The sequence below is a fragment of the Pangasianodon hypophthalmus genome, chromosome 19 (assembly GCF_027358585.1).
Source record: "Pangasianodon hypophthalmus isolate fPanHyp1 chromosome 19, fPanHyp1.pri, whole genome shotgun sequence".
In the NCBI taxonomy this organism is placed as follows: Eukaryota; Metazoa; Chordata; class Actinopteri; order Siluriformes; family Pangasiidae; genus Pangasianodon; species Pangasianodon hypophthalmus.
The window spans coordinates 15,125,657-15,144,680 of NC_069728.1; the positions used below are offsets into that span (position 1 = coordinate 15,125,657).

The window sequence follows — 19,024 nt, forward strand, 5'->3', positions numbered from 1 at the left end:
AGTGCAATTGTGTAACCAGGAAACTGATTACAGTTTTCACAGGAAGTCTGTTTTGTTGAACCTATCCACTGTCCACTGATGGAGACCTGAGTGCAAAACTGCTCGCTGCAACCGCAGCCCCAAAGCCACCACAGCAATCGCAGTTCCAAGCCATCACAGTACAACTGCCCAAATGAACCACAGTCCAAAGCCATCTCCACGGCCCCCAAGCGGCACCTTCCCCAGCCATCCCAATGATCTTCATGCTGTCCACGTGGGGCCACCACCAGCAGCAGCGAGCGATCTCCAACCAATGAGAGCTCCAACCAGAAGTAGGGCATCAGGAGGGATCAGGCCGGTAAGTAAGTAATGTAAACTACAAAGTACTCCAGAATTCACACCACTGAAGTCTCTACTTCCAGGTCAGAGAGCTGTCAATCCAAATCTCACTAACCAATGAGACTAAGCTGCTGCTAAGCCCCGCCCACACAAGAGGTTTGTGCTAGAATGGCGAATGAAAACTTGTGGCGTGTAAACGAAAACTCTGAAAGCGTAAATGAAAACTCTGGCAGCGCATTCATAAACCATGATTAGAGAATGCTGTTTATTTGAAGACCATGTTACATTTTTGGCACAGAGTTCACTGTTTTCAGCTTCAGAGTGTTTTTCTTCTCTCACTGTATATTTTTCATCGTTTCTTGAAAAGTTACCTTCAATACTTTTGGCAAAAATTTTATTCCATAGATCTGATGCCAATACACTCATTTACACCCCATGGTAATTTATTTTAACCAATCCACCTAGTGGTATGTTTTTGGGAGGAAACCGGAGAACGTGGAGAAATTCCACATGGACACACACAGACAGTAAACTGAGATCAGGATCGAATCAAGGACCCTGCAGCTGTGAGGCAACAGTGCTACCCACTGCACCGCTGTGCCTCCCTACAGCCTAAAGCTTTACTTAATGGTACACCACATGCACCTTCCCAGGTAAAAGTACAAAAATGTTCCCTTGAAGGTACCACCCCTGCAGCAAGGAAAAGTAGTGTGGTACCTTTATTTCTGAGAGTGGACTACACTAGGGTTAGGGTTTTTTGTCCTGTCCCACTACAGAAACACGAAATCTAGACATAAATGCCTTGTACATGGGAGTGCACTTTTCTGATTTGGATTCTGTAAAGTAGATCCAGCCAAAAACTGATCATAGTGATCTTGTCAATGTAAGTGGAACAATAACCTATAACATGACCATAACAATGATCAGGATTAACAGGCACATTTACATGCCTAATGTAGAAATAAATGAGAAAAAGTTATTATTTATAGGCTACCGTGCAAGGAAACATTAACACCAATTGTAAAATGCTGACAGTCAATTGCTCTCGTAGTCAACGAAACAGAGTCTGCAAATTTATAAATGTGAGTGATATTACTCTAATTTGCCTGTAGCTGTAAATGTATCTTATGCAAATTGTGAACATGAAAAGAAAATATACACAGCTCTGACGGACCAGGTTACCACCCTCAATCACTTTCTAATCTTACACTATCTTAGGAAGTAACAGTCAAATGTATAACAATTTTTAGAACATCAATTCCTTTAGTAAATGTGCAATCAGTTTCTTCTGTACATGTTGCTGATGTGATAGATATATTACTAACAAAGAAACTGCAGCTGTGGAACAACCGGACATTTAAAAAAAACCATGCAAAATGCAGCTATATTATCTCTGGTATCAGCTTTCTCAAAACTAGACACAGATTTTGTGTTTTGTAGGCTGCTTGGTAGGTTACCAAATAAAGTACAGATTCATGGAATTGATGTCTTCTGAAAGCTTTTTACTCATGAAGTGCAGGAGCTATAAAAAAAACAAAACAAAACTAGCCTGTATTAGCTTCCCAGATAACCTTCACACAATTCAGAAATGATTGAATTTAGATATAATATAGTGTCTGTTACATATAATCCCTCTAATCAACCGTAAACAAGGAAAGGTATGTTTTTTTAAGATTTATTGTCTTGCATCCAAACAAGAAATGAACCAGGGCTAGCATATATGCCATGCATCGCAGAGTCAATGGGCTTGTAGTAGCATCTGGCTCTCATCACGCCTAAAGAAAAGAACTGAGCCAGGATTTACAGCACATGAAACTACACAATCCATCCAAGCCCTGATCTGGAAAAATCTGGAAAGAAATGCATCACTGATAGAGAATCAGTTAAGGAATAATAAAACAATGCCATTCCATCCCTCCAAAGCACATACTGAAAATAAAAATTTGCACTGTAGAAAAATCAACAAAGATACCCAGAAAAAAATCCTCGCTTCATGAAGCCCCAACACATCAGATGTTGCTTTTTTTCTTGTTTGGTGTTTTTTAAGGAGCCATAGGTAAATTTGCTCCAATATGGTCCAGGCAGAATGCTTTATTGGCACAGGTAGTGTTTACGATGCACAGCAAGCAAGTTCCTCCATTACAGCACACACAGTGGCGTTCCTCTGAGCATGCGCACGGTTTAAGATGTCAGGTCTGCATTGCAAATCTTTATTTCCAGTTACATAAAATCGTCAGAATCGTTTCCATCCTGTAAAAAAAGGTAGATAGTAAAGGTTAGACATTATATAGAAAGCTTGGGCTTTATGTACACCAGTGTAACTCATACCACACTGTCAGAAATCTTAAAATGAAATAAAACTACGTAGGACCTGCATTTAATAGGCTACCAACAAATAATATACATACAAATATAACATAAACAAAGAGTGATTCAATAGTTGCATGCTTTAGAATGGTGAGAAATCAACAAATCTTGCTTTAATCAGCACATTATCTGCACAAAACTGCAGATATCTGCACTTTATATCTGTACTGTCAGACTGCTGCTGCCACCATCCAACACTATACATACTACACACTATATTGTATGTTTACGACAGATTTACAGTATTTACAATATTTACAGTAAGATCATACATATTCTTTTATATATTAATAATATATATATTAATCCCTTCATATATATTTTTGTGTGTATATTTTTCTTTGTATTTAATAATTTGCTATATTTTCTTAGAAACAGTTGTATAAAGCATTTCACTGCTGCAAGTCATACTGTGTATTGTTATGCATGTGACATAAAATTTTAATTTTTTTTTTCCCTCTAGTGGTAAAAGTGCCACAATACTTCACAAAAACACATATTAGATATTTGATATACACATTCTAGCCAGTATAACACAGTGACTTGTATGGTGGAAATTCCACATAAATGGATTTTTTTTTTTTAAAAACTTGTGTAATTGTGAATAAGGTGACGTTTTCTTTGAAGAGATGTTTCATTTAGCATTTTGGAAGGAGTCTCCAGTGTGAGCATGGATTATTTTCCTACAACAGCATAGTCATTGTGGTTTAGTCCTTACTTAGAGGATGTCAGATTTTCCTCTGACAAAGTTGCTGCTACATTATGACACATAGGGAAAAAAGCCACACCTCGATATATCGTGTGTTTTGACAGCAATCATACCAGTACTGAAAATTTCCACACCAACCCAAGTCAGTTTTATATATGTATTAATAATCTTAGATCAAGATAACAAAGATGAATAAAAAGAGCACAAATAGGAGAGAAGATGAAGGTCCTACCTCGTTTGTGGTCATGTTTTCGCTCTTCATAAGTGAAGAATAATTCCTGTGAAAGAAACACATTTTGGCTGCACGCTTAATTACGCATCATTAAAATGGAACTCGACATAAATTTTCTCACATATGAAAGCTTTTCAGGATTTACTGAGTGCTCTAACAGTCTGTGATACCTCAGCTCCTCCTGCTCCTTTTTCCTCTTCATTTCTTCCTTTTCCCTTTTCTTCACCTCCTGAATCTGAGCCTTTTTCTCGTTCCGGTCCTCTCTGTCTCGGGACTCTTTCTCTGCTGCGAGATCGGGGTACTTCTCCTCCTTCGTCTTCTCCAACCGATTGACGATTTCGTTGATTTTCTTTTCTACCGCCACAGTTCTCACCTGTTAATGACATCATAACTAATTACGCTTGTACTTCCTTACACGATTCTAAACGCCATGTATATCGGCGGATTGATACCAAGGTTTGTTCATGTCTATAGACTAAGTCACACTGTGTCCTACACTTTAGCAGAGACACATCACTGAAGAACTGCATATGGACTGAGGCAGATATTTACAGAAAGATTTTACTTCTACTATTGGTTTGATGCAATAACTACACAGTTTCAGTGATAACTAAAAAGAGAGTGACATGTCTTGGCTGATCAGCTACATGTGAGGTAAGTGTTTACTTTTCCATCACGTTCTCTGTACCTCTTTCTGACGGTGAAAGCCAATCTGACCCACGTCCATGTCTCCGGTTTTCTTCAGGTTGCCCCATGGCGTGTAAACAACATTGATGTTGTTCATTTTGCAGCCTGTCAGTGACAAAGCAGTTGTGTGTTAAATCAAGACAACATACGAAAACAGTGGAATCTGATCTAGTGACAAAAATGTTGTGAATTCAAATAGCAGGAATATCACAGAGTCACTGTTGGGCCCTTGAGCAAGACTTTTAACCAAAACTGCTGAGCTCTTACTTCTCTCACTTGATAAAAAACAAAAAACATCAAGCTGGAACTGAACAAATTTATTCATAATTCATAAACTACAGGAAATGTGGTTCATGGCAATCCAGTTAGTTTGGAAAAATATATTTATATCCTATGAGAGATCCTGAATGTGTGTCTATTTGCATAGTAACAAAAGTGAACCTCAGGTTTGTACTTCAAACTGTATAACCAGAGATGATTTACCAAAATTTTATATCCGGATTACACTATATAATGTTTAAATCGCTTATTTCTTTCCATTACACACACAAATTTAATGAAAAATGTTGTAAAACTCAGTCATTTCATATTAATGATTTGAGGGGAAAAAAAAAAAAACATTAAGCAATCCAAAACAAATCCACAAATAAGACTTGCCATGCAATGAGGACAAAATGAGGACAAAAATAATGGCACACTCCAAAAGGGACCGCGAGTGTGTCTATTGTAGCTGACATGCTGCAGTGGCTGAGCTGCATTATTGGAAGATTTTGCACATGCTATGTTTAGGCACTCTTTCACTGTTTAGTTGTCATTTTCTCTTTTTCAGCTCTGGGAGCTTTGCCTTTTGTGGAGTTTTGTGGGTGGCACTAAATGTAAACCGGCTGTGCTGTGAGCACGCCTGGTAATTTACAGGTCATTGAAATTTATCAACACACGCTTGTGAGTACGAAGAAAATCAGTGTTATTGAAAGTTTTGTAATTCTGGGGAGAAATGTTAAATTGCTTTGGGCTATGTAATCATTTATCTCAAAACAAAAGAGTAATATTCTTAAAAATATGCCACAGATTAATGTTTGTTGTGGCTTTTTATTTATTTTAAAAGATTTGATGATAATAATGCAATAGTAGTATTTGAACCAATTCGTAAGAGTGGAATGACAATGTGATTTTGGTGCAAATTAATGCTTTTCTATTATGGGTGCTCTAGACATAAACAGAACTCAGTGTTTATTCTGTCAAATAAACATAATAAACTTTACCTTGAATACTGTTGTTCTTTACGAGCTGTGCACAATCGATCAGAACCTCTTTGGGTATGTCGTCTATCATCTTTCCCTTTTATGCAAAAACAAAATTCATTAACATACTATAAGAACAAGAAATCCAGAGCTTTATGCATCGCTGTATAAATAAAAACTTCACCTTGGGCATTCTCAGGTATACGTGTGCCGAGGAGAGTTTATCCACATGAAACCTGAAACACAATGATTTGGGAGATCGTTGTTTATGCTTTATTGCCATTGATTGAGACTTAAACTTATGGGCAGCCTTGAGTTCATTTAGGGTCAACTCCAGAATTACTGGCACCCTTCATGGAAACATACACAAGCAATACAACACAGAAAATGAACAACACATGCAACGAGTTTAGACAAATGGGGACACAGGAGTAATATTATTAACAGTATTATGTTTTTTTTTTTTTAAATCAAAAATAATTTTTAAAATGTTATATTTTCCCTTTACAACACTGGTTTCAAAATTATTGGCACCCCTAATTTTTCCCCTATATGTCTAACAAACTTGGAGAGATGTCTAGAAGAATCTTGGATAAGTCACCTTCCTCTTTAATTCAGACCACAGTTTTATTTCATCCAAGTTAAATCCAGAGACTGAGACGTTCATCGCAAGAAACATTAATTCTGTGTTTCAGTAACTATTGCTTTGTTGATTTGGTTGTATGTTTGGGCTCATCCTCTTGTTGAAAATTTTAGCCTCCTGGAGGTTTTTTGTTTGTTTGTTTCAACTGCAATAGACTTTTTAAAAATGTTCTATTATGACCCTGATTGTGTGTAATAGTATTTTATGGTTCTTTAATTTAAAACAGCAAATGTAAGTTGTTTCTCGAATTGTTGGAGTGGAAAGATTGAATCCCTGGATGATCATGTTTACCTGTGTTTCCTAAGGGGTGCCAATAATTATAGATCGGAGTGCATTTTGTTCATCTGTGCTTTACAGAGGTACTCTAGCACTCAGTGGAAAGTCTCGAGACCATGTTTCCTTACCAAATGTCCTCAGGCCATCCGTATTTTATGAGATCCTCGTCTGTTGAGAAAAGAAAATCGTTGTCACTAAAATACAACCATCAAAGAAGAAGAACACAAACGTTCATGTGAGAGAACGAGCACTTACTTTCATATTTGTCTTTCCCCATGTAGATGGTATAGGGTGGTGTGACAACTGCAAACAAGATGAAAAAACCTGTTCAGCATAAACTATAAAGCCTGCTTCCTTACACAGTTAAATGTTCACTATAACATAGCGTGTGGAAGAAGAGAAATAAAACACTTCAGGACATGCAGCTTGTTACGTCCCTGGACGTAAGTTATTCTTTTATTTTTATTTTATTTGCATTTGCATGTGTCTTATATGTTGTACTGCATGCTATCGATTGTGCGCAGTCTCTCTCTCTCTCTCGCTCGCTCTCTCAGGCAGAATCACCACTACCTGTAGCTCGTTGTGAGAGCGTGCCTGAGACTGAGGGTGGAGTATATTGTGCAGTCCAGCGTGTGCTGCAGAGAGAGACACACTTCTCCCCTGCTCCAGACTGAATTTAGTGGTTTCAGGATTATAGTTGCTAACCTGAGTTTGAGTTGTGAATTAGCAGTGGTTAATAGTGCTACAGTTGTGAACTGTGTCTGGAGGTAGTTCTTGTTCTTGTTCTGCTTAGTTAAGATAAGTACAAGATCATGTTCTTTTGAATTCTGTTGTTTGTATTTGCTGAGAGTGAAAAGGGACGCTGTAGGGAGAGAGTGCCTTTTTCTTTAAATACTACTTTCATCCCTGTTTTTGGTTCAGTTAGGGAGTTGAGGGAAGTTTTATGTTGTTTATTTCTCTTTTCTTTTGGGTGTTTGAGGTAAGTTAGTGCTGCTCCCTAACCTAGTTAGAGAACTACTTGTGTTTGTTATTTTAGGCCTTGCTCTCTCCTGAGCCATTGCTCCCTATCTCCCTTATGTTAACCTTACTGTCTTTTTTTTTTGTAAATAAATCTCCACTTTTGTATACATCTGACTTGGTGTCATCTTCACTCTGGGGCAGAGGACTGAAGTGTGTTCTTGCCGTTTCCTTTTAATTTTATGCTTTTTCATTTGCTACTTCCCCTCACAATCCCCTAGACAGGAGGGGAACGTAACAAGTTATAGAAAAATAATCAACAGTGAGGTTGAGACTGTAACAGTGCTTTTTCTGGGGTTGCATCACACCACCCCACTGTTGATTATTTTCCTATAACAGCACACCCATTGAGTGTTTGATTTATCACTTAATATATGATCAAGTATATTTATATTTATATCTAGACTAAAAATGAGCTAAAATAACAATGTGTGTGTCTGTCATTAAACACACAATCTATAACTTTAATTCTTCCTGTTTTAAGATAAGCAGTTACTTTATTAATTTTTCTATCCTATGTTAATTCTCCCTATCCATATTCCGACAAATCCCGCCTCCTCCGTTCTGATTGGTTATTAATTCATACCTCCGAGCTACGCGCCAACGGAACAGTTTCATTAGCCAATCGCAGCACAGAACGGGCTACCATTAGCCAATCGCAGCATAGGAGGCGGGCCTTATCCGAATACGAGTGGATAAATAGCGTTTGTAACTCTATCAGATCCCGCCAGCTCTTCAGTTCAGATAAAAAGAGCACTCACCTGCGCTGGTGAAGTAGAAAACCATGTTTATGGCGCTTGAAGAAAACACCCTCAGATTAAAGAAGAGACAGGTGTGAAAATAAACAGTGAACGCAGGCGGTCAACATTACCTAGTAACTAGCGTGCTAGGAGCACTGACAAAACTGACACCGGAAGCGAATCAAAGATCAGCTGTGCTAAGGAAAGGTCATTTCCGCCACGTTTTTTCTTCTTATTTACTTATTTGTTTTTATTTCTTATTTACATTTCAATTTCCTTGAAGTCAAAAGCGCTCCCAATTAATTTCCGACACGTACATATTTTTTTTTAACCAGGTTTTATTTTACACTTTGATCGCATAATATTTTAATGTCACCTTTATTTATATTGCACATTTAAAGACGCTGCACAGTAAAATCAAGTACTCAACAAATGAATAAAACAGTTAAAAGCAGTAAAAGACAAAACCACAGATGAAAAGACAGGACAAAACAGAAGACTCGATACTTCAGATCTTAAAAAATTTGAACGTCTGGAAGAATATATAAGTTTCTATTTCTTACAGTGTGTTGGTTTCCTAGCTTTCTAGTGTCCAACATTCTCTTGATACACATCTCCATTCTTTTTTGCGATTTTATTTTCCATTTTGGTCGTTTTAATGTGTTATAGTTTACTTTCATTCATATTTATCTTGTACTTGGGTCTACATTTACTTTTTAATATATATTTTCTCCCGTTTGGGCTACTAGGACTTTTATTCTGAAATCATCTCCCCAAGCAAACCGGAAGTCGTATCACGCGCTCGCGCAGAAGCTGAGTTTGGCGCGCGGTTCAAAAGCCAGAATTGTCAGCGCGCGCGCGAGTGAGAGAAGAGCGACACTGACAGACAGGAGTCTTTTTTCTGTTTAAGAGTAAAACAGAACCGAGTTTAATCCGCGAATCATCTCAGTAAGTGTTTTATTATTATTATTATCATCATCATTATTCACATCCCCTCCTCCTCCCCCCACACACACCGTGTTTGTGAGGTTATTAACGCCACTTTCACAGACACACAGCTGACCGGTGTTGTGATTCGCGCGCGCGTTATCATGTTAGCCACCTGGCTAGCTAAAGTTAAACCTAACAACATTTTACCTCACAGTAAAACAGCGTCTGTAACTGATGTCTACAGCGATAAATATCTTCCTCCACCTTTTATATCAATATCAGTATCTTGATAGAATTAATACTAAGTCATGTAGAGACGCAGAACAGAAAACGCGGTCAAACTTGTGCTGTGGTTTGAAGGCGAATGTGAGCTAGCTAGCGTTAAATTAAAGTGAAGTGAACTAGCTGCTTTACAATGACTCTTTTTTTATATATACATATAAATAAAACAACATTTCTGCTTAGTTCACGCTTTTTTGCATGACCTAAATCCCTGCAGAAGACATGAGTCAGTTTTCCCTCTTCACATCAGCTTCAAGTCATCTGAAGGGGAAGCAAACAGGCCACTGATCTTTTTTATTTGTTTGTTTGTCAGAATCTGATTTAAGACTAGAGATCAGAGTTCAAATCCTAACCATCACACCTGAACCACAAAGTGCTCAGCTGTAGACTTAACCCCTGAGCAAACACCTCATCTTAACCATCTCAGAAACATTAATGAGACGTTCAGGACTCTTGATGAGAGACAGATTAAACTTTCCTGGGCTTTATTAACTTTCCTGGGAAATATAATGCTGTACTGTTGTAATGCACTAGCCAAATCCAATACTAGCTGCTTCTTATAAAGATTTGAACATAATAAAAACATTTAGAGTTTAGAGCACAGGTATCAAACTCAAGGCCTATGAGCCAAATACAGCACATTTCCTTGTTTACTTTGCACAGTTGTACCATAGTCCTATAGATTCCCACCTTTTTTATTCTTATATTCTTGGAAAAGATGCACCAAAAACCAAAAGCTGGAGAAGTGCTTCTTTGTTGACGCTTCATTATACACACATACACGTCATACTCGTCAAATCCCCTAACAGCCCATAGCAACCTCATTCCTGTATCTCCCTTATTATCAAACTATATGAGATCTACAGAAATCTAAGGAGCTTCCAATATAAAAAAAAAAAACACAAACCCGTAATATTCCTCACATAATAAAACTCACCATTTTCACCCTAGAACAGTAACATTTAGATTTCACAGCCGTAGTGTAGCGGGTCTGTAAAGATCTTGAGACTAATGACATAGCAGAGATAATCTGTGTGTTTCATCTTAAATATCTTTCTAAACATTAAATATATTGTTGATATTCGAAAAACAGATACTAAAAAAGTTATCACATAGTGCATACAGTGGAATAGTTTCTGTTAGTCGTTCTTCTTATAACCATCCTGTTCTACTTTCACAGCCTCGATTATTGGTGTCAATTGATAGAATAGGATATATGTTTTAAAAAAATGAATACTCTCACGTTATGGCCCGTCAAGGGTTCATAAAATTGCTGAAGTGCTCTGAACAGAAGGTTTTTTTTTCTTTCAGTTTGTCACACCTAGTTTCGAGAGATGGAAGACTTTGTGTGACTGTATTAGTCCTTGGTTGAGCTAGGCCGTTGTGAGAGATATGCATATAAGCTAAACCTGACTTGTGATGGAAAAACTGAATGGGCTTCACAGACAGCAGCATGTTTTTTACAGAAGCACAGAAAGACACAACAGTGCAGGCAGATCATATTGCTTCCAAAGAAAGTCTTTTCCTATGACAATTACAAACAAAAAACTCAACTGTTTGGTATAAATACAGAACAAAACAGGACAAGGTGTGATGTTATAGGAAAATAATCAAGGACTGCAGGTATGATCTAATATAGATTTACTTTAATGCTTTGGACCATCCTTGAAACAAGTCAGTTCCTGTTATCACTTACGTTTTAACAGCTATAACCAGTTGTACCATCGCCATCTTTTCTCTCTTAAAGTTAATAAGACGAGAAAAAAAACACAGCTTTTCATGTTATTGAGAAACCGCAACCTTTAAAGTCCTTCATCCTGACAACTCTCCCATGTTGGAAAACTTTAGTCAGAGGTGAAGTGGTAACTGTAACAAAGCACTGACACTGGAGACTCCTTCCTAAGATGTTAAATAAACTACTTCTTACAGAAAACTTCACCATGTCAACAATTAATCTGTTAGAAATCTGTCTGTGTGGAGCATCCCACATGTGTAAGTTCATACTGTAGAAGTGAGAACATATTAGAGCAAGTACATTAATATAAACCTTGCAACCAGAACTGCTGTTTATCTTTAAAGTAGATGCACTTATCAAGTTAAAGTAATAAAGCAGATATATAGTTTATGGCTAAATCGCATCTGGCAGTCCTGCTTCAAACAGTTTCGTATGCAGTCTTCTCGTCTGTTGTGCAGATTTGTCGTCTTTAACAATTTAACAATGAAGTTGTAAGCAGGCATGGTGATATCCTAATAACTGTAATATTGAGCTCATATTGTTCTACCCCACTGCTTTTGGGGCCAACCGAAGTCAAAGGTTTTTGGTTTTATTCCCTTTCTTGCTTCAGGCGACATGAAAATGTCAACCAGCACATCAAAGAAGAGAAAACAGTGCTCTCCGAACACTGAAAGGTGTGTGCCCTTTTTTTCCCCTCACATATAATGTTATTAGTCTACACAGTGTCTGAAAAGTCACAAACCAAAGGGAATATGTTGAGCAAAATCCGTGTAAAACGGATGTTCGTGAAAACGTGTAGAGCGTAAAGGTGAAACATGTAAATCATGTGTTGTATATAATACATACAAAATTACATATATGTAGTTTTTAGTCTCATTGGTTCCTGATTTTTCAGACACCCGGTAGAAATGTTTTTTTTTTTTTTCCCTGATCCCACTGAAGCTGTGTAATTTCCCTCACAGTAATCCAGCGAAGAAGAAATCCTTGAGACAGGAGAGTTACGCAAAGAGAACGTCCGCTCGGCTGAAGGAGAACTGCCCGTCTCTGCTGAATTCCCCTGAAAGGATGCGTTCCCCATCGCGCTCTCCCAGTACACCCAGAAAGATGCCGCGCACCTCCACGTTGGAGTCTCCTCCTAAAAGAGCGTCTCCTTTCAAAGCCACACTCAGAGCAGGGTCGTTTTACAGCAAGCAGAAACCCCTTTACCTCACCCCGCTCGAAAGGAAGGTGCTCAAGGAAACCAAGTCGCCTCCCTCAAACCAAGATCAGCCGAGCGCTCCTGTGTCATCAGGAGGGAACATCAAAACCAAAAAGCCTAAAAAGAAGGAGAAAGTGAGAGCACAGAAATCCAACCTAAAGGGCTACTTCGCACCTAAACCCACCTGGAGCACGAAAGCAGATTCATCCACAAACACCTTGGAGGTGAAGAAGCAGACCTCTATTACGTTCGGTAGTTTGAAATCCAAAAACAAACCCAGGATCGTCATCGGCGCTGCTTTCTTCGGCACTGGGAAAAAGCCAGCGTCCATGTACAAGCCTCACGCTCCGAAACCGAAGCCCAAACAAGCCACCTCTCAAAAACCTGCAGTGGAGAAGAGTGTGGCTCCAGCGCAGAGAGATCAATCTCCAGTGCGCCAGGCTGTTTTTATTCATAAACCTAAACCGAATCCTCAGCTGCTGTCTAAACCCGGAGACTGTGGTGCTTCTGAGGGCGCAGAACAGACATCACATCCTCAGCCCTTGAGCTCTCACAGTCTCTCACAGACTGCTGAGGTTAACAAGGCAGTAACTAGGAAACCTCATTCACCAATCAAATCCTTAATCTCAGATCACCAGGTAAGTCTCATGTCACTATCCTGGTTCTCATAGTGATGTCCGAGCTCATTTGGGGAAAGAACAGCTCGGTTCTTTGTTAGTTTTGTATTGGAGCTGTGAGACTGTTATTTATAAAACTGTTATTTTTAAAAATGGACAAAAGGATATCAGATAAAAACTTGCACAGCTTAACCTTGACACACATTAAACAATGCCACTTGGATGTTATAAGCTCCGTTAACTTTGTAGCTTAAGTGCAAAAAATCAAACATTTTGGCTGATTGATTGCATTGCATTTTGGTTGAAGGGCAAACTGTGTGCATCTTGATTTTGGCTGAACTGTTTTTCCTTTAAATATTTGAAAAAAAAATTCTTTTTAGGACACACCTGCCACTCCTGGCTCAGACACGGTGCTGGACGCCAGTGAAATCAGTAACTCAAATAACAGCAGCTGTTCAGATAACGGTAAGTTAGACCTGCTCGGAAACAAATGAACGAAACAAACAGTGTTTGAATTTTACAAGTAATGACATGATGTGTCTCGTCTTCTCAGAAACTTCAGCCGTGTACCCCATCTTCGGCTCCAGAAGGTAAATAATAAAACATGTTTGTTGGGAAGTCAAAGTGTGTATGAGAGCGTAGTGTATGTGTCTCCATCTAAATATTAGAAAGTTTGAGTTATGTTGAAATTACACTAATTATGAGAAAACATATCTGAGACTTTCAGCTGATCATGTTCTCAGAAATGAGTCGTTTCTATGGCAACACACTGACACAAACACAGACAGACTGAACACATTTCACTGTGTAGTTTTAACTCAGTTAACTTTATTATAATTATGGATATTGCACAAGGAAATGAGGTAGTGAGACCTTCGGTGCTACATGTACACACTTTAAAATTAAAAAGACACATAGGTGAGTGAAAACAAGAGTAAAGAAAGCAAAACTTACAAACACAACATCGAAACCTAAACACTGTGTGGAAATCTGAGTGGTGTTCAGTGTTGCATGCTAAACTACGCTGTACTATTGATCAAGGTCATTACAAGATGGCATTAAATGTCTGATAGATACACTACACACACATATGGCCCTGATTGTGATTAATGCTCTTTATGTTAATATGTAGTATTTTCTGTTGTAGGTCTCAGAAGAAGTGTGGTCTGTCCTCCCCTCTGAACTGCAGCACTCCGTCTGCTGGCACGCCGTCTCTCTTGGTTAAAGAAAGGAGCTCCAGGAGGAAGAAGGAGCTGAAGAAGCAGAATGATGATGATCAGCTCATCATTGTGAGTCGAAGTAACAAAGTTAATGGGAAAAAAAAAGTATCAGATTTATGCTGTGTAAGCTGAAAGATCCTCTCCTTCCCTACAGGATGCTGGCCAGAAGCAGTTTGGTGCTACTACATGTAATTCATGTGGCATGCTGTACAGTGCAGACAGTCCAGAGGACAACTTCCAGCACACGCAGTTCCACCAGCGCTTCCTCGACACCATCAAGTTTGTGGTGAGGAAACACACTTGTCACCAACAGGCCTGAAATAAATTTGCACCGAGTAATTGATTTGGAAGACGCTTTAATGCTGTATACAAATAAGAAGGATACAATCTCGGCACAGAGCTGTTAAACGTAGTGATGCAAGCCTCCGTATCCACCAACTTAACAGAAGAAAATCTCGGTTCTAGACCACTACAGCTAAATCCACAGAGAATCTAAACCTAACCTTGTAATAGCTTTCTGATTACCTTAACTTTGATTTTGTGGAAGTCGGCATGGAGGTACATTGGTAATGTTGCTGCCTCAGAGTTCTAGCATCCCCAGTTTGATCCAGAACTCTGGTTATTGTCAGTAAGGAGTTCTCCCCGTGTCCGTATGGGTTTCCACCAGGTTCTCCTCCTACCTGTTCCTCCTACATGCTCCACCTACCTCCCAAAAACATGCAAGTAGGTGAATTGGCAACGCTAAAATTGCCCCAAGGAGGGAATGAGTCGGTCCGTGTGTGTGATGGTGTATTCCACGGTGTGTTCATGCATCATACTCGGTGTTCCCAGAATTGGCTCTAGATCCACCGAGACCTGGACAAATGAAGGAACACGCCTATGAAATATACAGACATGCAAATATGCAATATGTTTGCTGAGTATTGATCTTCCTGTCATTCCATGAAGGGCTGGAAGAAGGAGAGGGTTGTGGCAGAATTCTGGGATGGAAAAATCATCCTTGTTCTTCCTGAAGACCCAAAGTATGCAACTAAAAAGGTATGTGTGTGGGTGTTCAGTATTAATGAGTCCATTATTAAGCCTTATGTTCTGTTCAGGATTCATATTTTGCCAGAAGTTAAAATTTTTATTAAAGAATATCTGAAAGAGAATAGGGAGTTTAGTGGAGGTTCTTCTGTTTATCTACCACCTAATCAGGCATGGGAAGAGTTTTATACTTTATATTGCTAATATTTGTTTAATTAAGGTAGAATTTATAGAGGATATTAAAATGCATTTTATTGCTGTAAAATCTAAAGACATGGCCTGTGCTAATTATGTCCTGTTGACAGACAATACAGTGGGGTTAAAGTGAATCTGTGTAACCTGTGATGTCTGGTTTCAGGCAGAGGACGTGAGACGTATTGCAGATAGTGAGCTTGGATTTCAGCAAGTCAACCTCAGCAGCCCCAGTGCTGCCAAAACCTACCTGTTCATCAACAGTGACAAGATGGTGGTGGGCTGCCTGGTGGCAGAGCCCATAAGACAGGTGTGTATGTGTTAGTGATGCTCACTTCCACTATGTGTTAATGATAATATTATCCCATATGCACTAGTCTCATGTTACCACTTTTTGGTCATTTCTATTACGTTCATACATATTTATAGTAATAAGTAGCATTCTTTTTGTATGTAGCGTGCAAACTATTTTTCCATGACTCAAATTGGTAAATTATGTATAATTAATCTACATCTAGCTCAATTGGCACAAAGACCAAACTGTAAGCGAGAGAACCTGCAACTGCTTTAGCTTAACTACTAAAGTCTTCTTGTGTAGCATTGTGTGAATCAACAAAGTTCTTTTTAATCTAAAAAAAATTACAACTGTCATACATTCCATAGTTTCTGTTCTTTAAAATAAGGTTAATTCACTAATGAGGCATTAAATCATAATGCAACACCTGAGCTTGTTAATGTTTATTTACATTACCAAGCTCAGGTGTTGCATTATGATTTAATGCCTCATTAGTGAATTAACCTTATTTTTTTGTTTATTTGATGTTTTTGTAACATTGCTGGCCATTGCTCATTTACTGTGGTGAGAAATTGAGTATTTTCTAATTAGTTGCATTTCTATCAGCTTTGTGTTAGCTCTAACTAGTTCTCACTTTGAATGTTAACTTCCCACTCGGGTGGAGTGGACAATCACGGAGAAGTAAGCACAGAGAGATCAAACGGAACACATCATAACCTGTGCTTTTTATTCCAGCGTTCCAGCAGCCAGCTTTATGATTAAAGTGAATCAATGTCTGTTAATATAGAGGCTTTCTGACTTGCAGGCGTTCAGAGTGCTGGCACAGCCAGAGAAGCCCAAAGACATGACCAAGGAGGACTTCATGGACCACCACAGAGCCTGGTGCTGCTCCAGCGTCCCGGAGAAGGCCATTTGTGGAGTGAGTCGAATCTGGGTGTTCAGCCTGATGAGGAGAAAGAGCATTGCCACACGTCTGCTAGACACCGTCAGGTATGCATTCACACTTAAGGACACTGTCAGCAGGTCTTAAAGCACTTATTCTGCTGCAGCTGTGGCCAGTACACAATGTTTATCATGTACCATGTTTTATGTGTTATAGCCATGCTGTTATAGGAGAATAATCAATAACAGCATGGTATGATATGAGGCCATTACCACCCCAAAGTTGATTCATTTCCAATTACAGGATGTCCCAAAGTGCTTTATTCCTCATGTACTACAGCAATTTACCAACAATTACAGTATTTTACAGTAAAGAATGACACATCATACAATGACACTATATTTACTTTTAATCATCTGGAACAGCTACAAAACAAGTTAGTTCTGTTATTACTTGCGTTCTAGCAGCTCTGTTGAAGATAAGACAAAAAACACAGCTTATCACAACACAATTGGTTACTGCCAATTCTTCTGTCCTGAAGACTTTCACGTGTCAGAAAACGTAGTTACAGCTTTACCTCTGAATGTTACAAAGTGCTGATACTGGAGACTCCTTCATGAATGTTACATGTGTCTGTACAGAAACCTTCATCAGATCAACAATTACAAATTAAATGAAATGTTAAATAACTTTTTAAAAATCTGTGTATTAAGCTTCAACCAAGTGTAAAGTACCTTATCAATGAGCAATATTGCACAAGCAAGAGAGTGGTTATACTGAATATCGGCACCGCTGTGATTAGGTAACAACTGTGCCGATATTCAGTATAACCACATGATTGCGAGTGTGATATCGCTTTTATACAACAGTTCTATAAACAAAAAATTAATATTGAGAAACTGACATTTTGGACACAATATGGCCAAATATTCTGTTTATTTTTGCTTCACTAGTAGAAATCCTGAAGAAGCTTCACTCACTGATTTGTACGTTCCCGTTAAAGGTGCTTCCGGTGAAACTGGTGTCCCTTCTTCCTTTTCATTTTCTTCTGACGAGATTTCATATTTTATGTCAGAAGTTATATTCCCGAAAAGTATCATTTGCCATGTCTGCTGATGATGTCGCTAACTCTACTGTAGTAACCGTTTCGAACTGGGAAGTGGAATTTTATGTGGAGAACACAGACAAACTGAGTGAAGCGTCCCAGTGCGGTTATAGGAAATATAAGCACTCTTGGAAAGCTGCTGGACCAATCAAATTAGTGAACTGGAACTAACTCTTGTATAATTGTCTATTAAGACAATTACTATTCACTTATCAAGCACTGCTATGTAAGCTCTTCTTAAGTATGACCATGTAGATGGATCTAAAGTAAGTGTACATTTGTGTGTGAACAAAAAGGGGCTTTATTTTAACCTTTTTCTTCTATCTTGTTTCAGGGGATCGTTCATGTATGGAAGCCCACTGACCAAAGAAGAAATCGCCTTCTCTGACCCCACTCCTGATGGCAAGCTCTTTGCTACGAAGTACTGTGGAACTCCCGCGTTCCTGGTCTATAACTTCATTGGCTAATTTTTTAAAACTGGTTTAATGTTTGCTCACTGTTTTATACTCTGTAGACTGATAAATAACTTGCTGCTCTTCTGTTTTATAATGTTTTTAACAGATTAATTCAGTGCTAATGGATGTTTTTTCCAACACGCATTTAATGGAACAGTTGGTCAAAAAAGACAAATTGATACACGTGCCTTGAAAGATTTTTGGCTCAGTAATCCAATCTGTACAGTTTCATAAATCTATATATATAAAAAATATATATACAAATAAAATCAGGTGCACATGCAGTTATTTAAACATGCACACACTTTTCAGTGCCAAACAAAGAAGCAAAATTCAGACAGTGAAACATGACTCAGCTCAGTGCTTACATTAAGGATAAGTGGGAAATAGTGTACACTTCATATTTTTTGCTTAATCCATGAAGTTCAATCTGTGTGGAAAACTTTCCAAGTTAGTTTTTAGATGTGAATTTTTCACTTCAAGTTTGTTACTCAGGCAAGTTGGCAAGTTCATGTTTTATCTCCTGTTTTTAAGATGAATGAATTGGGAGTTGATGACCCGTCATGTTCTGAGAACAGTCTGCTAGTATAAATGATTTATGTGCAGTCTTTATTTGTAAATATTTTAAATAAATGTTGCTGCTAAGCATGTAGTGTGTGTGGTCGTATGTTCAATAGGAAGTGATGAAACCCTGTATAAACATGAGTGCCACATGGGTAATAATCATTGAATATCAACTCCCCCAACACCATCACCAAGCCATTCCTGCATATATCGGCTCCTGCCCCAAGTCTAGACTGTCTCATGAAAGGCAAAAGCAGAAACACTGGCCTGCTATACACTTCTCTGGATAGTT

At 38.5% G+C, this 19,024-nt stretch overlaps 2 protein-coding genes across 2 annotated transcripts; one reads left to right on the forward strand and one right to left on the reverse strand.

Annotated features, from left to right (window-relative positions):
* Positions 1 to 1,979: 1,979 nt before the first annotated feature.
* ccdc25 (coiled-coil domain containing 25) lies at positions 1,980 to 8,418 on the reverse strand. Its single transcript, XM_026923583.3, has 9 exons — positions 8,252 to 8,418; positions 6,729 to 6,776; positions 6,602 to 6,641; positions 5,739 to 5,790; positions 5,576 to 5,651; positions 4,315 to 4,418; positions 3,797 to 3,999; positions 3,627 to 3,672; positions 1,980 to 2,568 (listed from the first exon to the last, which is right to left on the reverse strand). The coding sequence occupies exons 1-9, from the start codon at positions 8,274 to 8,276 to the stop codon at positions 2,539 to 2,541; spliced, it is 624 nt and encodes a 207-aa protein (XP_026779384.3). The 5' UTR covers positions 8,277 to 8,418; the 3' UTR covers positions 1,980 to 2,538.
* Positions 8,419 to 9,002: 584 nt separating this feature from the next.
* esco2 (establishment of sister chromatid cohesion N-acetyltransferase 2) lies at positions 9,003 to 18,814 on the forward strand. Its single transcript, XM_034313826.2, has 11 exons — positions 9,003 to 9,178; positions 11,788 to 11,851; positions 12,140 to 13,013; positions 13,373 to 13,457; positions 13,546 to 13,582; positions 14,140 to 14,281; positions 14,367 to 14,498; positions 15,161 to 15,250; positions 15,597 to 15,740; positions 16,531 to 16,715; positions 18,048 to 18,814. Exons 2-11 carry the CDS (start codon positions 11,793 to 11,795, stop codon positions 18,178 to 18,180), a joined length of 1,881 nt encoding a protein of 626 aa, XP_034169717.2. The 5' UTR covers positions 9,003 to 9,178; positions 11,788 to 11,792; the 3' UTR covers positions 18,181 to 18,814.
* Positions 18,815 to 19,024: the final 210 nt, after the last annotated feature.

Coding starts and splice junctions, on each gene's coding strand:
- ccdc25 (XM_026923583.3), bottom strand. CDS start 8,276: ATGGTTTTCTACTTCACCAGCGCAG. Junction 6,777..8,251: donor TTTCTACTTCACCAGCGCAG/GTGAGTGCTCTT, acceptor TCTTGTTTGCAG/TTGTCACACCACCCTATACC. Junction 5,652..5,738: donor TATACCTGAGAATGCCCAAG/GTGAAGTTTTTA, acceptor TTTGCATAAAAG/GGAAAGATGATAGACGACAT.
- esco2 (XM_034313826.2), top strand. CDS start 11,793: ATGAAAATGTCAACCAGCACATCAAAGAAGAGAAAACAGTGCTCTCCG. Junction 14,499..15,160: donor TCGACACCATCAAGTTTGTG/GTGAGGAAACAC, acceptor CATTCCATGAAG/GGCTGGAAGAAGGAGAGGGT. Junction 16,716..18,047: donor CGTCTGCTAGACACCGTCAG/GTATGCATTCAC, acceptor ATCTTGTTTCAG/GGGATCGTTCATGTATGGAA.